The sequence below is a fragment of the Trichechus manatus genome, unplaced genomic scaffold, assembly GCF_000243295.1.
Source record: "Trichechus manatus latirostris isolate Lorelei unplaced genomic scaffold, TriManLat1.0 scaffold00153, whole genome shotgun sequence".
NCBI lineage: Eukaryota > Metazoa > Chordata > Mammalia > Sirenia > Trichechidae > Trichechus > Trichechus manatus.
The window spans coordinates 1,339,157-1,357,997 of NW_004444089.1; the positions used below are offsets into that span (position 1 = coordinate 1,339,157).

The 18,841-nt window shown below is 43.0% G+C and overlaps 1 protein-coding gene across 1 annotated transcript in view; it reads left to right on the forward strand.

Moving 5' to 3' along the window:
- The window catches only part of FARP1 (FERM, ARH/RhoGEF and pleckstrin domain protein 1), a 292,761-nt gene that overhangs the window by 145,990 nt on the left and 127,930 nt on the right, over positions 1–18,841 (forward strand). Inside the window, exon 2 of the mRNA XM_023740318.1 lies at positions 3,371–3,475. Coding sequence (XP_023596086.1) covers positions 3,371–3,475 — 105 coding nt within the window. The remainder of the gene's footprint in view (positions 1–3,370; positions 3,476–18,841) is intronic.

Below are 18,841 nucleotides of genomic sequence, written 5' to 3' on the forward strand. Positions count from 1 at the left end.
AAAAAAAAAAAAAAGAATGCTCCCTCAGCCTCCACACCTCGTCCATTGATTCACTTCTCCTAGCTATTCTCTTCTACAGCAGGAGAACCCTCATCCAACAAGTTTTGAGTGAGCAGATTTTTCTGCCTTTAAAATCCCTTCATCTCTTGCAACTGGAAGAACTAAAGAGCCTTCAAATACCAAATTTATTTTGCATTTAAACTCCTATCCTTTGGACCTTTCAGAATATAAATGAATGCAAATTGACTTGAATTCTGTGATCTTGAAAAGAATTAATTTTAGGGTGAAACTCAAAAAACTCATTGGAGACGGGCGCAGAGAAATGACATTGCATCTGATGGAGTAGATGTATTGTAGAGAGAAAAGCAAGGGTAATGTTTCTTACAGAATGAGGAGAACCAAAAATCCCAGTCTGAATGCATTAGCTGCATCAGATCTGATGGAAACTTTCCCTGCTTCTCTCCTGGGAGACACTTTCTCTACAGCAGAGTTTGGCCCTGGGTGCACTGAGGGAGCTAGACACTGCTACACCAACTCCTCAAAGAAAGGGAGAGCGGACCCACGATCTTCTGATATCATGATGTCTGCATACATCTGTGCACGTTGCGATGTTAATGCCAAGTCCATGGAGCAATAACAGCACGCTGAGCTGTGAAATTGTCGTGCAGCGGGGGCATTTAAACCTTTATGAATACTTTCCAGTGTTGCTACAGCTTTCCTTCTAACCCTGGATGTAGCCAGCCAGCATTCTCAGGGAAGTAATATCATGCTTTACAGGCATCTACTTTGCAGATGATTTTCAGGAGCTGTAAAGATATCATTCAAACTCTAAGTTGACTTCTCCTTATATAAAATTTCACTATCAGAGAAAAGCCATTTTGTATAAAGGATTTATGTAAAATAATACATTTTAAGGATATCTTTAAAGAATTGAAACCAAATTTGTATCATTTACGAGCTCGATTCCAAGCATCTGTTGCAAACCCGTGTTTCCGCAAGGCATTAGTCATTTGCTGTGCTCGTCTCCCCAGAACAGCAGTGGTGTTTGGAACGCTGAGATGATACTATGGCCTCTGGGTCTCCACGAAGCCTCTTGTTATTACTAAGATGTGCTCAGTACGTTCCTAAAAGTCCCTGCTGACTCGGTAAAGGACGCAGTTCACACGTTCCTCCACCTCTCTTCTGCGTATTCCACAAAGTGCTTCGTCAGACACCGTGCCCACAAAGACCTCCATTGTATATTGATTTTTTTTGGTTGTTTAGACTTTCAGCTTTAAATTGTTAAGTCTCATTTCCCAGACTCTGTAAATCTAGATGAAGTTATCAAATTCACTTAGTTCCAGGAATTCCTTGGGAAATGTGAGTGCTTGCCAGCTGTTCAGATAATTGGTGGTTCATTTTTGTAACAAATAGAAAGTGGTGTTGAGAAGTGTGAGAAAGAAAGATTGTGAAACTGCAGTGTGGTCTTCCCTTTAAAAAAAAAAAAAAAACTTACGGGGGTCCTTCCACATCTTCTTACCCGCCTGAGCCACTTGTATAACGTCGTAGTTAATGTCAGCTGATTTCACTGGATGAGACGTTGTTGTTAGCTGCCTTTGAGTTGGTTCCTGACTCATGGCGACCCCATGCACAGTGGACGAAACACTGGGACCCGTAGGATATTCATTGGCTGGTGTTCGAAAGTAGATTGGCAGGCTTTTCATCCTAGCCCTTCTTAGTCTGGAAGCTCCACTGGAGCTTGTTCAACATAGGAACACCCTGCCCTCCACTATCAATGGGTGGTGGCTCTGCATGAGGTGCATTGGCCAGGAATGGAACTCCGGTCTCCCACCTAGAAGGCGAGAACTCTACCACTGAACCACCACGGCCTCCGGAGTGAGAGGAGGACCTTGGACAAGTGGCTGTGCAATAGTTAAACACATAGCTCTCTGGAGCCTGGTGGAGAGCTTAAACCCAGGACCAGGGATTGAAATGGAGCAGCTGGTTGTCCCCTGCGTTGGCGTAACTAGGTAAATTCCCCAGTGTATACAGAATAACGGAAATAAGGCAGACTGCTGTACCAAAGTAGTGTAAAAACTATCAGTGACCAGATCCACGTGAGCCCCTTAAATCCACTCTACTGGAGAAGCGTGTGTGTGTGTGTGCGCGCGCGCGCGTCTCTGTGTGGGGGGAGTGGGAGCTGTGTTTGAGAAGGAAGAACAGGGCGTGGGGGGGTTACATTGTGATCATATGCTACTCTAGCCATCAGTACTCATGCGATGACTCCACCAGTGACTCTTGAACCAGACATGCAAGGCCTAGAGCCTGGTGAGTTGGGGAGTATCCATGGGAATATTCCACACCTTCAGATACCTCTGTGTGTCTTCTGGATGTCGGGTGGGGAACATGGGAACATGTCACGGCATCTGGAGAAAAACGGGCTTTATTGTTGGACACTGAAGCATTTGGACGGGTCCTCAGGCCATGCTGAGGCAGGGTGACAGACGTGCAATCATGCATTCCTCAGGCTGTGACTTTTACTGCCAGTTGTTCTCCTGGGTTACTAACTGGCTTCTATTATCAGACGGGAGTTGAAACTATAAAACCAGTAACTGTAGATGGCAATGTCTTGGAAACGTTTTTCTTTTAGTATTTGATCTACATGGTGGACTTTGATCCATTTTACCAGTGGATCATTAGGAGTCCACTGGGTAGTAAGAGAAACTAAGGCATATGATTGGTTCTTGTACATCATACTCCCCTTCCTATGGATTCAGCATATAGAAAATGCGTGTATTGTATTGATTTGAGCAGATATTGATACAGCGCTAGGTACTTTGCTAGGCAAGGGAAAACAAAGATGAATACGTAGCCCCAGATTTAATTGTGGAGACAGACTCCTAGATACTTAACTATAATACAGTGGGATCAGTAACTTGTATTCATTTCAACATAATTGATTGGTCTCATGATATTGTAGAAACAAAGATGAATAAAATATGGCCTTTACCCTCCATGTATGTACTGCCTGGATGAGAGTCTGCACAGAGAGCTAAGGAACCTAGAGAAGGAGCAGTAACTTCTCCATATTTGTGCAGGAGAAGAAAGGAAAGGCCCAGGGACAGGATCTCAGCTGTCACAAAAAGGGCCAGGGGTTGAGGTGGAGAGAAAATGGCAGGGTAAGCATTCCTAGTGCCGGGAATGGCCTGAGCAAGGCACAGAGGTGCAGAGGGGTGATGTCCGGACCGGCATGGAGTGAGTGGTGGGACGTGGCATGGGAAGGATGAGCTGTGAAGGATTCGAAGGGTTCCTCCTGGCAGTGAAGAGCCATGCTGTGTTTTTGTTGATGCCTGTCTCCGAGGACGTAACTCCCTGTCATTTCTGTTCACAGCAAAGGGCTCCTGGGAAAGTGCTGCTGGATGCCGTTTGCAATCACCTCAACCTCGTGGAAGGTGACTATTTCGGCCTTGAGTTTCCTGACCACAAAAAGATCACAGTAAGTAATATCAAATTAATGTTGCTATCTTACTGTCCCAAGCTATGGTGTTTTCAGTCGCCTCATATGCATGTGAAAGCTGGACAATGGATAAGGAAGACCGAAGAGGAATTTGTACCTTTGAATTGTGGTGTTGGCGAGGAGTATTGAATATACCATGGACTGCCGGAAGAACAAACAAATCTGTCTTGGAAGAAGTACAGCGAGAATTCTGCTTAGAAGCAAGGATGGCGAGACTACGTCTCGCGTACTTTGGACATGTTATCAGGAGGGACCAGTCCCTGGAGAAGGACGTCATGCTTGGTAAAGTAGAGGTCAGGGAAAGAGAGGAAGACCCTCAAGAGATGGACTGACACAGTGGCTGCAACAGTGGGTTCAGACATAGCAACGACTGTGAGGGCGGTGCAGGACTGGACCGTGTTTCGTTCTGTTGTACACGGGGTGGCCGGGAGTCGAGTTGGACGTGACAGCACCTAGCAACAACAACAACATTTCCCTGTCTGTTCAGTTTGGGAGAAGACGATAACTGCTACCTTTCTTAAGCTATACTGAAATATAGAGAGGAAAAAACACCCAGAAAGTCCTCATTAGTATTTTTTATAATGAAAGTAGTGCAGGCATACGATTAACAAGTTTAAGGAAGATAGACAACGAAGACTCTCTCCTTCCCCCTAGCCCCCCACTCCTCCCTCCAGTAAGCATCATTACCAGTTCCTTTTGCACCCTTCAAGTAATAATCTGTGTGTGTGTGTGTGTGTGTGTGTGTGTGTGTGTGTGTGTGTGTGTGTGTGTGTATACACAAACATTTTTAAAATACACGGGAGGAAAGAATATACAGTGTCCTGTACTTTTCTTCTGACGCCCTGGTGGCGCAGTGGTTAAGAGCTTGGACTGCTAACCAAAAGGTCGGCAGTTTGAATCCACCAGCCAGCTCCTTGGAAACACTATGGGGCAGTTCTTCTCTGTCCTATAGGGCTGCTACGAGTTGGAATCGACTCGATGGCAATGAGTTTTGTTGTTGCTGTTGTTAGACTTTTTCTCCCCTCCCCTAAATATATCTTTCATTTTCAGTACATAGGGTCTACTTCTTTCTTTTTCACAGCTACATACCAGTCCCCTGAATGGATAGGTTATAATTTACAACCTCTGTTGTGACAATGGGATACTTAGGTTGTGTCCAAGTTTTTGCTATTCAAATGATGCTACAGTGAACGTACTAGTTAGTATATTTGTGCTTGCACATACGGCTGTTTTGGGAGTTCAGATTCAAAGGCATGCAATTGTGCGATCAGTAGGTCTGACCATTTTAACGTTTTCTCACTATATCAAATTATTCTTTAAAAAGGTTTTGCCAATTTAAGGCCAAAGTATACTGGTATTTTTGTCCCTTTGGTTGGTGACAGTTTTTTTTTAAATCATTTTTTAAATAATATTTTATTGTTTTCTCAGTGAAAGTTTGCACAGCAAGTTTAGTTCCCATTTGACAATTTCTACACCAATTGTTCAGTGACATTGGTTACATTTTCCACAATGTATCAACGTTCTCTTTAATTGCGTTCTGGTTGTTCTCTTTCCAGTACTCTAGTTTCCCTACCCCCTTATCTTCTCATCTTTACTTTAGAGTAGTTGTTGACTTTTTGGTCTTATGTATATGGTTTTTTAATGAAGCACTGTACTCACAGATAATATGCTTTATTTTGTGTGCCAATCTGTTATTTCACTAAAAGGTGACCTCGGGGAATAGTTTCAGTTCAAGGTTTAAAGAGTATCTCAGGGTGGTAGTCTCAAGGGAGTCTTCTAGTCTCAACTGGTCCAGTAAGTCTGAACCTTTTAAGAATTTGAGTTCTTTTGTGCCTTTTTTTCCCTTTCTGTCAGGGTCCATCTATTGGCCCTGATCAGAATGGTGAGTAGTGGTAGCTGGGCACCATGTAGTTCTTCTAGTCTCAGGGTAGATGAGGCCATGGCTTGTGTAGGCTGTTAGCCCTATAGACTAGTTTCTTCTCTGAGATTGTGGTTTCCTTCTTTCTCTTTTGCTCCTGATGAGTGGAGAACAATAGTTGTATCTTAGATGGCTGCTCATGTGCTTTTAAGACTGCAGATGCTACTCCCCTCACTAGGATGCAGAACATGAACTTCGTGAACTATATTATGCCAATTGACTGAGTTGTCCCTTTGGTTAAGGCTGTATCAGAGTCTCCCTTTCACTGGTCCCTTTTTTAGGCTGTCGGTTCATTGGCTGTACTTCGATTGATTCTTTCGTGTGGTACATACTGAGTACCTGGTATTGTTACCAGTCTCTGCAGTGGGGATCTAGTAGTGATTTTGCGTCATCAAAGAATTTATAATCCAGGTGTGGAGTCTAGCTTGAGCCAGTCGTCAGTACAGGGCAGTGTGGCAAGTGCTCCACTGGAGGGGACAATGGGTGTTGGGCAGTGGGGGCAGCAAACAGCATTTGTGGGTACGAGAAATCCTTCCAGACACTGCTAAACTGAGTTCCAGGAGACTGGTAGAAATTGACCTAATGAGAAGAATGTTCCAGGGTAGGGGGCAGCTCATCATGTCCAAAGACCAGGAAGTATGTGGGCTATTCAGGGACCTGCAAATAAATATGGGGTTTAGACATAAGAGAGAGGAGGGTGATGGTGAAGTGAGAGGTCGAGGTGGAAAAGTCAGCAGGGAGCCAGATCTTGAAGGGCTTTCTGTGCCCTTGCTATCCAACAGAAATTTAATATTAGCTACATTATAGAAGTAGTAGGTGTGGTTACCATTCATTAGGAGTGTAGAACTTAGTAAGAGAGACAAGGACACAAATAATTACAACACAGTGTAGCAAGTTCTATGAAACATTGTTTCATAAGCTTACTTTATGTTAAAATAATGATTCTTAAAACAGTTGAGACTGTATTATCTCTTACCCTTTGTTTCTTTTTTTTTTTTTTTAATTTGAGAAAGAAAGTAATTTTATTACAGTGCACAGAGCAAGCAGCCGGGAGGAAGTTTCTCAGAGCTGGCTCCCCAAGCTACGGGGAAGCAGGGCTTATATGTGATTTGGGCAGCAAGATGGCGGCCATGCAGGTGTTCTGGGGAGGGAATAGTGTTCTCTCACCATTTCTAACAACCCTCCTGAGTATTTTTCACTTTGCAGTTATGGGTGCTAAGGTTCTGACAATTGTTCATATCTGGGGCAGCTAGCTAACGGCAGAACTAAGATTCTAACCATGTTCTTCTGAGTCTAAGTTCAGCACCTTCTCCATTACCACAAGTGCACCTCTTTTGCTAAGATTCATAAACCTATTGATCTTCCGAGGTACAGCTTGGGCTGACATCTTTCAAGTTTTCTTGGGCTAAATTTTTCTGATTTTGCTTCTTTCTTACTATATTGATCAGGAATAAGTTTAGCTGCAAAATGCAAAAAAATTTACTAATGATGACTTAAAGAAATAGGTGTTTATTTGTCGCACATAATGCAAGTAGAAGCTATCGCATGAATGCTTATCATGTGCGGACAGTGTTCTAGCCCCTGAAGATACAACAGCAGACGTGACCAAGGCCCTCTTCTCATGGAGCTTATGCTGGAGATCCGCACTTCTTTCTGTAAAGCGGCAGACAGTCTATACTTTAGCTTTGTGTGCCATAGGCTCTCTGTTGCAAGTACTTGTCTTTGTCGAAGTAGCCGTAGACAAGACGTAAATGATGAATGCGGCTGTGTTGCATACAACTTACTTACAAATATAGGCAGTTGGTCTGGGGGCTGTGGTTTCTTGACCCTGCTCTAGAGAATAATTTACTCTGTGCCAGGCACCATACTCAGTTTACGTATATTTCATTTATGCCTACAAAGGCCCATTATATTCCCTCTTTCTGCTTAGGAAGCTAAGACTTAAAAAGAGGGGTTAAGTAATTTTACCAAAGTCACACAGCTAGGAAATGGTAGAGCCAGGATTCAAGTTCAGATCTGTGTGAATACGAGCCTGCCCTCTCAGCCACCAGTCTATTCTGTCCATATCACTCCCTTTTATTTTCTGTCAATTACACAGTCCCCATCTGAGAACTAATTTAATCTAATTTTTAAAATAAGTTGTTTCCACAGAGTTGACCTGTGGTGTTAGTGAGGGGTAGTGTCTGACTGGAGAGGTGCGGGGAGGGTTTCTGGGGCCCTGGTGTGTTCTGTTTCTTGGTTTGGCTGTTAGTTACATGGGTGTATTCAGTTTGTAAAAATTCAGTGAGCTATACTTATGGAGTCCTGGTGGCGCAGTGGTTAAAGAGCTTGACTGCTAGCCAAAAGGTTGGCGGTTCAAATCCACCAGCTGCTCCTTGGATGCGCTGTGGGTCAGTTCTACTCTATCCTATAGGGCTGCTATGAGCTGAAATCGACTTGATGGCAACGGGTTTTGTTTTGTTTTTTTTTTAGATACTTATAGGGTGTGCTTTTACATGTAGATCATACTTTGGTAAAAGTTTACCCCAAAATGCAATGAAATAAAAGTAGAGATAATGACCCAGAAATGCTCAGAGGCTGGCTGATGGCATCTCCTTTGGAAAAGCCAAGCGCAGGTTTTGATTGGATGAAGTAAGGAAGAGGTACTCAGCTGTGGCAGTAACAAATGCTAGCTGGAATCTCACCTCTGCCCCCAGGTGGAGTTGCTTTAAAATTTAAGATTTGCGTCATACCGTCATACCGTTTCAGTCTCTTTCCTGGGCCCTGTCAGAAGGGCTGCCTTTCCAGCCCAGCGCTATGTTGCAGCGGTGGGGGACCAGCTCTGCAGGCAGACGGCTGACACTCACCTCCCAGCTTTGCCTCCCGCCAGCAAGGGGACGGTGGCATGATGCTGAGCCTCAGTTTGCTGGGGGCTAAGAAGGGGACAGCATGTCTACCTCATGGCATTTTTGAAAGGCTCAAATGCAGTAATATCTGTAGCACTTAGCTCAGTGTCTGGGACCTGTTAAAGGGTTCAGAAAGTGCTGGCTAGCAAATCTAATTGCCGTCATCATCATCAGCAACATCATTGTTTTCTCTACTGCTCATTACCTTCGCCAGGCTTCATTCAGGAGGCCGCTTCCACGTCTGCCAGGCCCAGAGGAAGTGTCCTTGTTCTCACAGCGCCCACATGTGGGGCTTTCACAGCTGGTTTGTGCAGTTATCTGTCTGTGGTAAGTGGGGAAGCTAGTTGTCCCCCAAAATACTTGGCATGGAGGGTCATGGATCTTTGTCCCTAGGTGCTAAGTTGAATTCAGGTAACTCACAGTCCAGCTCAGCCTTCCGCTCCCCCCTCATCCCTGTGTCGTGTTCATAGCCCAAGTCAGAGCATTATTTACAGTAAGAGTTTGAAAAGTGTAAGGAGAAAAGGATTACTCTCTGTGGCCTAAGATGTGTTTCTCAAGGTTGGAAATAAGCTAGTCATGGTTATTAAATAATCAATTATGCTCTGCCCTTAACTAGTCTCATCCTCTGGTTAACCAATCAGTGGAGCCCATGTTGTGTTTACTCGTAAGTTTGGCCTGGTGTTGGCCTTGGATGCAGGCAGCCTTCCTGCAGGATCTCCCCAGAGGAGCAGATGATTCTTTTCATCAGCTTTTTTTTTTTTTTAATAGTTTTCTGCATTCTGTGGCAGTAACAGTAGTGATACTAGAAATCGAGACCCTGTACTTAACATGCAGTAATTGGTACCTGGACTCTGAAGCATGCTGAAGGGCTAGAAAGCCATTAGTTTGGCATGAGGATGAGCTCAGGGAGCCAACTGTCCTGGAGCATCTACTGCGTGCCACAAACTCGGCTGTAAACTTAACGCATCTCATTTGTTCTTCATGTTGTTGGAGTTGCTAATTGTTGCATCAGCTCCGACTCACGGCGACTTTATATACAACAGAGGGAAACGTTGCGTGGTCCTGCATCACCCTCACAATCGCTGGCATGTTCAAGCCCATCATTCTTCATGTTAGGGGCAGCACACTTTTTCTGTAAAAGGTCAGATAGTACATATTCAGGCTTTACAGGCCATATCATCTCTATGGCAACTATTCAACTCTACGGCTATAGTGCCATCAGCCACAGACGATATGTAAATGGATGAACGAGACTGGACTGTGTTCCAATAAACCTTTACTTGTAGACACTGAAGTTTGAATTTCATGTCATTTTCACATGTCATGAAATACACTTTCTCTTTTGACTTTTTTCATCCACTTTAAAATGTAAAAGCCATTCTCAGCTTGTGGACCATTCAAAAACAGGTGGTGGGTTCGCGTTGACCCACCGATCATAGTTGGCCAGTCTCTGCTTTATGATACTCGTCTGAGGTAGGTATTTCATTTTATGGTGAGCACATTCAGAGTAGTAACGTGCCCAAGACTTAACAGGAAACTGGAATCAGGTGTGTAACAGGACTCCCACCCCGGGCTGCTTAGACAAAGGATGTGCTCTCTCAGCAGCTTCATCCCCGCTCCCCAGATCTCACCACCCCAAGGAACTGGCAGCAGAGATGTATGGGTGAGGTTCACCATGCTGGTCGGTTGAGGATGGCGGGACAAGCTCTGAATTGCGTCCTGTAAATCTGTGTTTGAACATTTGCTTTGTCACGTGGCGGTCGAGTACCTTCTCAGCTTCTGTGAGTTTGCTCTCTCTGAAAACTGGGAGTAATAAGTGACTGCTTTCCAAGACGATCAAGAGGGTGAAATAAGATATTTTAATGAACCCCCGTAGGTTCCTGGCACATAGTTCTTATTGTCAGCTGTCGGTCGGGTCAGCCCCTGACTCATGGCGACCCCGTGTGTTTCTAGTTGTTGTTGGGTGCTGTGGAGTCGATTCTGACTCGTAGCGGCCCCACGTGACGGAGTGGAACTGCTCCTAGCCTGTAGTCTTTCGGGGAGCAGATGGCAGGTCTTTCTCTTGCAGAGTGGCTGGGTGGGTTCAAACCACCAACCTTTTGGTTGACAGCTGAGTGCTTCACCGTTGTGCCACCAGGGCTCTTTGTGTCACTAGTAGGCCTCAGATATGTGTTGATTTCATTCTTGCTCAGGCTGGTTAGCTCACAAACCAATGAGGCTAGCCCACCACTGACCTGATAAAACAATTGCCAATTCTTATAAATAAATATTGGTAGAGCTCAGGAAAGGATAGGCGTCTCTGGATTCATTTCCTGTCTTGCGTCATCCTGGAGGAGAAGCTCTGCCATGACAGGCATGCCATCCAGGGACTCGAGATGACAGAAACCATGGCTGCTGGTGATGATGGGGTTCCCTAGCTGGTGGTTTACTAACCCCAGTGAGGTTGGACAGACCGACTTCATCTGGGCTTCATCGCAGACCAGCTGGCTCCCTTCTCCCTGGGCCTCTGACGGGGGCCCTCTGAAACATGCCAGATGTAAAGGAGGGGAGTATTGCCGAGCCGGGGGGGTGTGAACGTGTGGGAGGCCAGCAGAGGTGACATTGCAGGGGCTTGACCACCACACAGAGGTAGCACTGTGGTTTGATCTGCCCGTGGCTGTGCTGATGGGGCAGGTCTCCAGGGGAAACAGCTCTCCTCAAGCAGAGAGGTGCAGAGAAGGCCAAAGAAAACATAGATATGGGTAACGTTTCATTCCTTAAGCTGGAAGGAGGAGACATCATATGTTTTTTAATTAATAGTCTTTATATATTTTTTAAAATTTTTATTATGAAATACATGTATGTATATATATATATACACACACACACACATAATTTTACATACATATCAAATTGTATATACATACAAAAATTTTATTGTGAAATTGTGTGTGTGTATATGTACGTATATATAATGTATATATACACATATACTTGCGTCTATATACATAAATATTTCACCACAATAAAAATTTTAAAAAATACATAAAGACTATTAATTTTTAAAAGATCAGGTCTTGTTGTATATATATGTGTATATGTATATTTTTAATATATATAAAATGAAACGTTTGCAGTTTGAACATTTTACATGAACAAGTCAGTGACATAATTATATTCACCATGCGCAGCAATCACCGCTGTCCATTTCCAAATATTTTCTTCCCCCTTGACAGAAGCTCATGACTCTTTAAACGGTAATTCCGTATCTCCCTCCTCCTGACCTCCTCTCTGCCCCGTAACCACTAATGAACTTTGGTCTCTATTCACTTGTCTGTTCTAGGTATTTCATGTAAGTGACATCATACAATATTCGTCCTTTTGTGACTGACTGACTTTGCTCAGTATAGTGTTTTCAGGGTTCATCCATGTTGTAGCGTATATCAGGACTTGGTTTGTCTTTGTGGATGAGTAATATTCCACTGTATGCGGGTACCACGTTGTGTTTGTCCATCACCTGTTGATGGATATTTGGGTTGTTTCCACCTTTTGGCTATTGATATTAGTGCTGCAGTGAACACTGGTGTACATCTACACTCCTGCTTTTAGTTGTTTAGGGTATATACCTAGGAGTGGAATTGGCTTTATATTAAACCCACTGACTTCGAGTCGATTCCAACTCATAGTGACCCTATAGAACAGAGTAGAACTGCCCCATAGGGTTCCAAGGCTGTAATCTTTAAGGAAGCACACTGCCGCATCTATCCGCTGTGGAGCAGCTGGTTGTCGAACTTCCGACCTTTTGGTTAGCAGGCAAGCGCTTAAACACTACGTCACCAGGGTTCCTGCTTTACCATATTTAAATTATTTACATAATTTAATAGGCTTTACATGTTAATTCCTGCTACTTGTACCTGATGTATAGCTTTCTCAGATGCTGGGATTTTGCAAGGGCAGAATCTCAGACTGACCCTGGTCTTGGACAGGAACCAAAGGGGCTGTCTCTTGAGAAGAAGGGTAACGCTGTAGGCCCACCTGCCCCTGTTGTGAAGACCCTGTGGTTATAATCCATTTCCAGCTAGCTCTTCTTCACTTATCATGGGATTAAGTTCTGAGGAAGACATGTGCAATGGGAGAATAATCCTTTTCAGCCTTGGCACAAAGAGAAGTTAATTAACATGCTGAGGTTTGGTCTAGAGGTGATCAGTGTAAGTAGGATTCCAGGAAAATTTATCATGGGTCCCCTGTTTTGCAGGCGGAGCCCTGTTGGCACAGTGGTTAAGAGCTTGGCTGCTAACCAGAAGGTCGGCAGTTCGAATCTGCCAGCCACTCCTTGGAAGCCCTACAGGACAGTTCTACTCTGTCCTGTAGTGTTGCTATGAGTTGGAATCGACTTGACGGTAACTTGATGAGTTTTTTTTGTTGTTGTTGTACAGGCAGTCGTCAGATTACAATCAAGTTCTGTTACTAAGTCACTGTCTTTAAGTCGAATTTGCACTAAGTCGGAACAGTTAGACACGGTTCATATCTAATGTCAGTCAGATCTTTGTCTTAGTGTATAGTGTACCTTTCTATGCATAAAAAAATTAAAGAAACACTTCCAGATACACTAAAACATCTTTAACATAATAATACACTGATGATAATGTTTTGATGTGCATCGCAAAGTAGTGCCTATGTATTATTACAAACCAGTGTATGTAGCTCAAATTTTTAATATAATAGGCTTTTCGGGGGTTGGTAAGTTGCTTCGTAACTACAGGTTGTATGTAAGCCGAACCTTTGGATGTCCGTCACCTGGGGACTGCCTGTCCTTCTCCTTTAAAAATGCTGGTAGTTTCTGAACTGTTTAATTTTGCTGGGAAGTTGTCTTGAGGGTCTCTTCCTCAGTAAGCCTCTTTCCCTGCTTCTTTTTCCCCACTAGGCTCTCAGGAGGTCCAGCTGGTAGGGGGGCTGTGTGCCTGGAGGACCGTGAGTTTTTATTCCCTGATTTCCACAGATGGGGCAGGGAAGGGTCATCACAGAGCAAGTAGAGGCAACCCTGCAGTGTTCTGAAAGCTGGCCTTTGTGTCTAGCATGAAAAAGTGACCTTTCTGTTCTCTGCAGAACTAGAGTTTTCAGTTAAAACAGCAGCTCTGAGTTTGGGGTACAACGTTTCACCTGAGGCTAGAACTAGAGATTGGCAAGGAGAAACGAAGCAGGTCTAACGAACCACTGGGGTAGGAGGGCTTACAGTTGTGCTTGTTCAGGGTACTTCCCAGTCCCTGTCCCAAGGACACAGTGTAAAAGGTATGCAATCAATGAAGCAAAAAAATAAATGGCATCTTAGGCTGGGTTCTCTAGAGTAGTAGAGTAGCAAAACCAATAACACCGTATAAATATATATAGAGAAAGAGAGGTTTTTATCAAGGAAATGGCTCACATGGTTGTAGAAGCTAGAACGTCCCAAGTCCATGGGTCAGGATAGAGGCTTCTCCTGATTTCACATAGCTGCAGGGGCTGGCAAACCCAGGATCAGCAGGTCAGAGAGCAGGGCTCTTGCTCACAAGCTGTGAGGATCGATGAATCCCAAGATCAGCAGATCAGAGAGCAGGCCTCTTGCTCAAAGACTGCGAAGATCGATGAATTCCAAGATCAGCAGGCAAGACCGCAGGTAAGCTGCTAGCTCAGGTCCCAAGAGCTGAAAGTCAGATGAACAGGAGCCAGCTGCAGGATGCAGAACGAGCAAAAGCCCCCAAGCCTTGCCAGAACGTCTGCTTATTTTCGATGCAGGCCACACACCCAAGGAAACTCCCTTTCAACTGATTGGCTACTCCCAACAGATCCCATCATGGGGGTGATCACGTATCAGATCTCAACAGGGAGGTGATCACAACATTATACAACTGTCAGTACACTGAGAATCATGGCCCAGCCAAGTTGACACACAGTCTTAACCATCACACATGAAAAGGTATTCTTGAAATGGATAGAATATTGAAAGCCGGTGGTAGCAGTGGATGCATAACTTTTACATCTCTCTAAACCGAAAACCCCACATAAAATCAGGCAGAGCAGCTGCTTAGCAAAATGAAAAACTCGCGGACAACATTTACGGCAAAACTAAGTGTCAAAGGGATGCCTGTATTTCAAACTATAAGTGGTTGGAGACAAAATATCCACTGGCAAGGGGCCTGCATGCCGTCAGTGTCTGAGCAGGAAGAAACAGGGAAGCAGCAGGACATGTGATAAACCAGAGGAGAAGTTGTTGCTAGTTGCCATTGAGTTTCTTTGACTCATGGCAACTTTATGTATAACAGAACGAAATGTTGCCTGGTCCTGCGGCATCTTCATGAATGTTGAAATATTTGAGGGCATTGTTGGCGGCAGAGAGCCCCGAGATAGCCGCTTTATATGCACTGAGCATCACAGTGGGACCATCTGAGAACAGCAGAGGCCAACTGGTAAGGCTCAGAGGGCTGGAGCAGTCTAGCTCCTGTGGTCGTTAACTGGCCTTATGGACAGGACACCACACTGGAGGAGCTACTAGGAATGGAACCAGACTTAACCAGGGGAAGGACAATAGAAACAAAAGACAAAGGGGTGGGGGGAATAAACCAGGAAATCTCAGAAAACAAGCCGCCATACTTTTTAACACTACACAAAAACCATAGAAGAGGAAGCTCTATGAGGTTAGAAAAGCTACTCTGAACCATACCTTCTTCTAAAAAGTTTAGTAAACAATTTTCACATAAAAATGAGTAACAGAAAGGTATCAAGGTCATGTTGTTGTTAGATGCCATTGAGTCAGTTCCAACTCATAGTGACCCCATGTACAACAGAATGAAATACTGCCCGGTCCTGCACCATCCTCACAATCATTACTATGCCTGAGCCCATTGTTGCAGCTGCTGTGTCAGTCCATCTCTTTGAGGGTCTTCCTCTTTTTTTACTGACTCTCTACTTTACCAAGCATAATGTCCTTCTCCAGGGACTGGTCCCTCCTGATAACATGTCCAAAGTATGTGAGATGAAATCTTACCATCCTTGCTTCTAAGAAGTATCCTGGCTGTACTTCTTCCAAGATGGATTTGTTTGTTCTTCTTGCAGTCCATAGCATATTCAGTGTTCTTCGCCAGCACCATAATTCAAATGCAGCAATTCTTCTTCGATCTTCCTTATTCCTTGTCCAGCTTTCACATGCATGTAAAACACCATGGCTTGGGTCAGGTGCATCTTAGTCCTCAAAGTGCCATCTTTGCTTTTTAACACTTTAAAGAGGCCTTTTGCAGCAGATTTGCCCAGAGCAGTACGTCGTTTGATTTCTTGACTTCTGTTTCCATGGGCATTGATTGTGGATCCAAGTAACGTGAAAATCCTTGACAACTTCCATCTTTTCTGTGTTTGTCATGATGTTGCTTATTGGTCCAGTTGTGAGGATTTCTGTTTTCTTTATGTTGAGGTGTAATGCATACTGAAGGCTGTGGTCTTTGATCTTCATCAGTAAATGCTTCAAGCTCTCTTTGCTTTCAGCAAGCAAGATTGTCATCTGCATATCACAGGTTGTTAATGAGTCTTCCTCCAATCCTGATGCCCTATGTTTCTTCATATAGTCCAGCTTCTCAGATATTTGCTTAGCACACAGATTGAATAAGTATGGTGAAAGGGTACAACCTTGACACACACCTTTCCTGACTTTAAACCATGCAGTATCCCCTTGTTTGGTTTGAACAATTGCCTCTTGGTCTATGTACAGGTTCCTCATGAGCACAATTAAGTGTTCTGAAATTCGCATTCTTTGCAGTGTTATCTATAATTTGTTAATGATCCACACAGTCAAATGCTCGAAAAGGACATCATGTTTGGTAAAGTAGAGGGTCAGTGAAAACAAGGGAAACCCTCAGGAAGATGGTGCAGGTCTGGGCACCGTTTCATTCTGTGGAATCATTTTGTTGTATATACATACGGTCACCATGAGCCAGAGCCATCTTGACAGCAACTAACAACACAAACTCTAGTGTATAAAGATGCACCATTTGGTGATAACAAACAAAAAATTAGTAAGTGGTTAAATGAATAAATCAATGGATGTATGATGTAAGAAATGGTTACCTTAAAAGTCTGAATAGTGGTTAGTTTTAGAGGGGAGGGAGGGGATTGGGTTTGAGATGAGGTGGCTGGCAGAATTGTATTTCTTGACTTGGGTAATGATTACAAGAGCTTCGTGGATTGAATTGTATCCCCCAAAAATGTCAACTTGGCTAGGTCATGATTCCTAGTATTGTATGGTTGATTTCCCTGTGTGTTGTAAATTCTATCACTATGATGTAATAAGATGGATTAGTGGCAGTTATATTGATGAGGCCTACAAGAGTAGATAGTGTCTTAAGCCAATCTCTTTTGAGATACAAAAGAGAAAAGCAAGCAGAGAGACATGGGGAACTTCATACCGCCAAGAAAGCAGTGCCGGGAGCAGAGAGCATCCTTTGGACCTGAGGTTCCTGCAGAGAGAAGTTCACAGAGCAAGGGAAAATTGATGACACAGACCTTCCTCCAGAGCCGACAGAGAAAGCATTCCCTTGGAGCTGACACCCTGAATTTGGACTTGAAGTCTACTGGACTGTGAGAGAATAAACTTCTCTTTGTTAAAGCCATCCACTTGTGGTATTTCTGTTACAGTAGCACTAGATGACTAAGACAAAGGGTATTTGCCATGTAATATTTCGCTAAGCTATACATTTGTGTACTTTTCACCATCTGTGTTTTATTATAAAATAAAAGGTTTAAAAAGGGTGGGGGGTTAGGGGGAAGATAATGAAACAGAAGAAGCAAACTGTAGTTTAAAGGGGGAAAATCCGATTAGGTAACCAAAATACCCAAGTGAGATCTTTTGAAATGAATTTTTTCAAAGCTAATGCATATTAAACAAATGATTTAAAAATAGTTAAAACAGTAGTTAGTGTTCTAGAAGTACTAAGCCTGAGGTTTGTTGCTGAGCTGTCTTAAAAGGTTAAACTCCCCAAAGGTTAAAGTTTCCCTCCAGGCACAGAGTCCCTGAAACTCCAGGTGTTCTATTATAATATTAAGTCTTGGTTTTATTCTAGAACTTTCCTTATATCTGGTATATCAAATACTACTTAATGAATTCAGTGTATGAATGTATGGGGATAGGCTGTACGACATTTGGTTTTGCATTGTGGTTTACAAATCTGATTCCTTTTTGATTTAAAGCTTTCCTTGCAAATAAAAACCTATCCTACAACTTTCAGGTCAAATTTTATTCAACAGGTCAGTGTCATTGAGACAGAGGGATTGTGCTAAGTTAAAAGAGACTTAATGGACATAAGCAGATATGAAGCACGGTGCTGGATTGGGTATCAGTTTCAACAGACCAGCAATAAGGACAGTTTTTAGGCAACAAGAGGAATTTGAAAATGATCTGTGTATTTGATGAGGGGAAATGTTACAAAATAGAAGGATAGAAATCACTGACTGGGGAAAAAATAAAGATTACAGAACAGTATGCTCTCGTTATGGTTTTGTGAAAGAATATGTGTATTTATACCCGTGCCCATCCTGTATACAAAAAGATATGGAGGATATACATAAAGGCAGTGGTTCTTAAAGCAAGGTCCCTGCACCTGCAGCATCAACATCACCTGAAAACTGAACGGAAGTGCAAATTCTTCTTCCCCACTCCACACCTGCAGGTTAGAAAATGAGGGAGGGGCAGCGATGTGTCTTAACAAGCCCTTAGGTTGATTTTGATGCGTACTCGCCTTTGAGAACCACACACTAAGGTGTTAACAGTGATCTCTTGGTAGTGGAATGTATTTTTTCTTTTCTTTTTGATTATCTGGATTTTCTAATTTTCTATAATGCATTTGGATGAATTTTAGACTAGTAGACGGTTATTTAAAAATGATTTTTTGTGGCATCCCACACATTTTGATTTGTTGAGTTTTGTAAAATACTTTCTAATTTTGCTTTTGATTTCTTCTTAGACCCTGGGTTATTTAGAATTATTTTACTTAGTTTTGAAATATTTGGGGATTTTCCATAGATCATTCTGCTATTGATTTTTAAGTTAATTCCATTGTGATTAGAGAATGCACTCTGTATGACATGAAGCCCTTTAAACAATTTTATTGGTATTTGTTTTATGACCTGGGATGTAGTGTATCTTGGTAAATGTTTCATGTGTACTTGAAAAGAATGTGCATTCTGCTGTTGTTGGGTAGGGTAGGGTGTTCTTCCTTCTTGGCTTTTTTGTTATTGTTCTATAAATGTCAATAAGGTCAAGCTGGTTGAGAAGATTGTTCAAATCTTATCATTACTAATTCTCTACCTACTTGTTTTATCAATTACTGAGAGAGGGGTATTGAAATCTCCAACTAGTGGATTTATCTGTCTCTCCTTGCAGTTTGATCCGTTTTTGCTTTGTTGAAGTTCTATTAGATAAATAAACATTTAGGATTGTTATGTCCTCTTGATTAATTGACTCCTTTATCATTAAGAAATTACCTTCTTTATCCCTGGTAATATTCTTTACTCTGACATCTACTTTATCTGATACTATTGTAG